The following is a 5,047-nucleotide window of genomic DNA, read 5'->3' as shown; positions in this document are numbered from 1 at the left end:
TATATACATGCCCAAAAATTGATGAGCGCCCGATTCAACCACATTGTGACTCATGGACATTATATAGTTCTAGATAGGGCCTCCATTTATCAATACATTACATTTCTAGCATAGCCGTCCATAACAAGCGACTTCCCCAACAAACGCTAAAGAGAAGGGACCCTAGACCTAATCCTACCCCAAACCCTACCCCGATCCAAATTTATAGATTTCAAAGTGTGGTCGCTCGTTACGGAATTCCTCCCACAGACTAAGTCGTCTACGTTACTACTAGACTAGATGACTATGGCATGGTCACTAGGACTATAATAAGTGACTACGTTCACGGCGCCCTGGATCGTCCACCATTGGCACAGAGGCACGACTGAAACGCTACGGTCGCTCAAAGTGAATGAAGAAACAGCACAGGAATATTCGCGAAAAATAATGCAGCGGTGGTCCGAATGCAACAGAGTTTACGGAAGGCGAAGGCGGGCACAGCAAAACAGCAGCGGTCGACAAGGCATCGCTCGCTCAGCGTGCCGAACACACCTTCGATTGTCTTCCTGTCTGTGGACCTGGCAACGCTCGACAATTTGAAAATAAAAGTTGTTCGAAAAAACAACCTTGGGAGAATGGAAGAAGGCCAAGGCAGGAAGAGGGGTGGGAAAGGGTGAAACACACACACACACACACACACACACACACACACACACACACACACACACACACACACACACACAGGAACTGACACACACATTACAGAATCCGACACATGCATGACATAAACAGACACAAACGTGACAGAGGCAAACCCAAATACGTTTGTGATATTGTAGCATTCAATGTTCATGCTCAGTGAGTCTTCTGAGAGGAGGAAAAACGCTCCCAGATTCAATCCGCATGCCACAAGGGTAGGAGCTTTGAGTCCTTTTCATTAAGTCACTGCACACCCTCATACCCTGTGATTCTTGTCATGTAAGATAATGGTTTGATACTAGAGCCAGAAGTTTAACTCCGTAAAACAAATGCGAAGTTATGCTAGACATTATTAATATAAAAATTTCCCTCAAATTCAAAGGTAGTTAGTAAAAACAGACGGATAAACTCGATGTAAAATAACTTTTCTGCTCGGGAAGCGAACTCGCGTCTTCTGCATGCAATGACAAAGAGCCAACTTTTACACCACGCAACAGATTATAAAACAAAAAGTCTGAACACTTTGCCATCATCCCCATCACTCCATTTAACCTGCTCTCGCCTTTCATTTGTCTTTCTTCACGCTGAAGAAATTTTGAAGAAAAAACAAACTTTTGGACTCTCACTTAATTTTGTTCCTCTATCCAACGGCATTCCACCCTAAAATAGCGACACATGACTTTTTTAAAAAAGATTGAGAAGGCAGGAGGAACATCCGGCACATCCAATCCCTTTTGAGTTCTCAAAAATTACCGAAAAGTGATCTCTTTGGAAGCAGAGGAACTCGAAAGTCCCTTCAGGTGGCCATCACACACGATACAAGAACGCGTTCTTCAGAACATGCTCTTGAGACTACGTAAAAAAATAAATATCACTCGTAACCTGAACATGATGAAACTCCGTGAGCCTCCATTTTTAGTGTTTATCCAATCTACAGCAGTAAGCAGTGCGACAGGGGCAAAATCCCTGTCTTACAATTACAAAATAATTGTGTCAATACTTTTGGCCTTGGTGAAACACTACCAGCAGAAAGTATGCTTTCGTGAGCATGACATATAACGTCCAACTCCAATACAAAAAGCTTTTAACATAAAACGAGTACAAACAACTTCCAATTCGATGAAGTAGATCCCCCGTCAGCTTCACCTTCCCTGAACAGGAAAACATACTCTGGATATACCTAAAAGCACACAAAAAGTTACACACTAAAAGACATAATGAGCATTACATTAATCGATGAATCGATGTAGAATAGTAAAATTGTACATGAAGACACAAAAGTCACTAGTAAAAAACTGTTCCGCACATAAATGGAAAAATTATCAGCCTAAGAATGGAAAGAGCTTGGGGTCAATAAATGTCACTATAAATACAGCTGATCCGCCTGCCCGTCAGTGCCAGTCAACAAAACTCTCCAGGCATTTCGGGACGACGTTGTGGTAGCTTAGACTGTGCTCTTTGAGGCACCGGGAGGCCAGACATTTGAGAGTGACGCTGGCGTGGAGATTGAGGGTGCTCTGAGTGGCACTGGAAGTGGCCAGGGTAAGAGGTGTCTGTCTCTTATTGTTAGCGATATCCGGGTGTGCCCCGGAGGTCAGGAGGTGTTTGATGATCTTCTGCCGCACAGCCTCCTTGTCAGCCTCCAGCTTAGCGTTGACGATGATGTGCAGCGGGGAGTTTCTGTTGCAGTCAAGGGCGTTCACGTCGGCACCACATCTGACGAACATCTCCCCCAGGGCCGAGTCGGGGAAGATCACCACAGAGTTCACATGAAAGTCGTCCACGCAAATTCCTGGATCCAGAACAATGTGGAGTGGGGAGTACCCGTTTTTCAGGCAAGGCTTCATGTGGAGAAAGGAGTAGACTGTCTTGTGGAGAGCGTTGCTCTCCTCCTCCGAAGTAACAACTCGCAGGCCCGTGGTGATGAGGTAAATGACGGAGAGAATATTTGTCTGGTAGAGCTCCATCGCTGTAGACTTCGAATCACACGCCGCCTCTGCATTACGGCCCGAAAGAAAAAGTTGAAGTTCTTTCAGCCCATGATGAAGCACCCGTTCTACATCGGAATAGTCTAAATTGGCCACCAAAGTCACCATCTGTGCAAAAACTTGAGAAAATCGGAGTAGATCTTTGGCAATTGAGCGTCCATTTTTCTGCCGGAGCACCATTGCACGCATCCACAGAGCTATGCAGCGATCAAACCGCCCACTGTCAGCGAATACAGCTCCTCTGAAAATGACGGGATGTGGGATTTCAGGGTTGTCCGCTCCCAGGATGCGCTCGCGTATCGTCAGAGCCTCCATGTGGAGGGCGTCCCGGTTGTGACGTATCGCCTCCAGCTCCTGCATGCTCTGACACTCCACCCGGTTACCGTAGGCAGGGACAGGGGGGTAGTGAGGTTTCCTGATCACATCGTTTCTGGGAAATGATACAATGAAACAAAAGATGACTGAGCAATAGCAGCATGTCACAAAAACAACTACCTTTATGTGATGTCAGCGGTCTAGTGGCTAAGCTGTTGGACTTGCAACCATGGTCATGGGCTCAAAACAAGGGGTCCAAATATGTCATGAGAGGGCCAGATTTTGACAGCAAGTCCACTGGCACTGAGACAAGAGACTGTTGTCCCGGTCAATAAGCTAAGCTGAAAATTAGTGCTGACAGTAGGAATGCACACCCCCCCCCCCTTCCCCAGGCAAAGAAGGGATTATGTTTTAAAAAATTTGTTGCTACCACTTACATGTTCCAACTTCAATTTTTAAGAGCTTTACTCTGAAAAACACTAACGAAAGCCACACTCTATGGCAAACAAATACATATCTAAATAAATGCAAGTGAAAATGTGAATTTGATGTCATTTACGTTAAGTTGCATAAATATTGCATAAAAATTCCACACTAACACGTATTTTAAGCAAATCTGATTAGGGTATTTCTCTAGGCAAACAAAGATTAGGGACCTCCGATCTTAGCAAAGTACTTTGCAAGTCTGTAATTTCAACATATTATATTCATGGTAAAGTTCAAGGTCATATAAATATATGTCACATCCTTCAGTATCAATACCTGTGGAAAACACTAGGTCTTGAGCTTAACTCACTTGTGAGAACAGAACGTCCGTCTGGTGTCATACAGCCGTAGAGCCATCGCATCTCTCAAGTAGTCAAACGTCTTCTGCAAGCTGTATGTCTCTTTGTCGTTGGCAAACGATGCCCCAAGGAGCTCAAGGGCTTCGATTCTCCGATCCTAAAAAATACAATAACAGCTTATCTATCGCTTCTGGGAAACTTTCTTTAGTAGTACAAAGGCATGGTATTGAGAAAAAAAAAACAAACCTTTATCCTTCTTTGGCAGAAGCTTGTCTTGTTCGTTTTTTAGAGAGTTTTACGGCGCTTGCAACTGCATACGGTCATATGAGCGTGCCAGACACATTAAACATTTTCAGTTTGGTCGAAATTAGTTTTGAACTTTGCCTGGATGAAGGCAGAAGCCTACTCTTATCGAGTTTGAACCACCAAGGGATCTTTAACAAGCACAACTTGCACACGGGACACAAGATTTTTCGCCCTTATCCGAGAAGGCTAGGTGTTTGATCTTATCTACCATACGATCAGGCGTGTGGCTGAAAGACAGTAGTAAGAAGGAGTTAAGGAGTAGCAGTAGAAAGGCTGCAGAAAGAGTAAGAAGTCCAGAGGAGGGGGCAAAGGGGAAAGAGGGCGGGGTGGGGGCAGAAGGTGGAGATGAAAACAGACGACGGAACATGGTTAGAGAGCAGGAAAGAATGTGAAAGGAGAATATTTTAGAGAAGAAAAGTTCCCGTTGCTGTCAGTTCACCAACCCCGGATCTACTGAATGAGAGCGAAAACACCGTCATCGAAAATTTAAAAAAAAAAAAAAAAGAAGAAAAAACTTTTCTTTTTAGCCATGTCCTACAGTACTTACTTAATTTGGAGAAGCTTTATTCGTATTCAGCAATTAACCCGATGATGAAAAAGCTTTAACCCTTTGTCATGTTCTACAGTATTAACCCAGTGAAGTAGAAGTATTAGCCGTGTTCTACAGTATTTACCCTACTACAGTCCGGCTGCTTGAGGAAATAGTTGACAATGTCCTCCTTCCCGCACTCTGCAGCCACCATCAGGGGGGTCATTTTGAGGTCATTCTCCACCATGGCAGCTCCAAAGTGAACCAGCTCCTTCACCACCTCCAGGTGGCCGCACTCCGCGGCAAAATGAAGAGACGTGGCCCCGCAGTGAGCTTTGAGATCAGGATCAGCTGCCTTCTCCAGCAAATGACGTACAACCTGTGGGTGTGTGTGTGTGTGTGTGTGTATGTGTGTGTGTGTATACGTGTGTGTGTGTGTGTGTGTG

General features: G+C 44.7%; 1 protein-coding gene across 1 annotated transcript; it reads right to left on the bottom strand.

The window, feature by feature from the left end:
- Nucleotides 1–1,796: 1,796 nt before the first annotated feature.
- Nucleotides 1,797–4,980, bottom strand: LOC101846686 (protein fem-1 homolog B; the record flags this gene model as incomplete). The annotated part of the gene is given in 3 exon segments (XM_013087358.2): nucleotides 1,797–3,096; nucleotides 3,778–3,923; nucleotides 4,747–4,980. Coding segments are annotated over 3 exon segments (1,407 nt in total), but the record flags the coding sequence as incomplete, so codon positions are not given.
- Nucleotides 4,981–5,047: the final 67 nt, after the last annotated feature.

The sequence above is a fragment of the Aplysia californica genome, unplaced genomic scaffold (genome assembly GCF_000002075.1).
Source record: "Aplysia californica isolate F4 #8 unplaced genomic scaffold, AplCal3.0 scaffold00577, whole genome shotgun sequence".
Taxonomy (NCBI): Eukaryota; Metazoa; Mollusca; class Gastropoda; order Aplysiida; family Aplysiidae; genus Aplysia; species Aplysia californica.
Note: the sequence above shows the minus strand (reverse complement) of the source record. Positions and strands in the feature narration are given on the sequence as shown.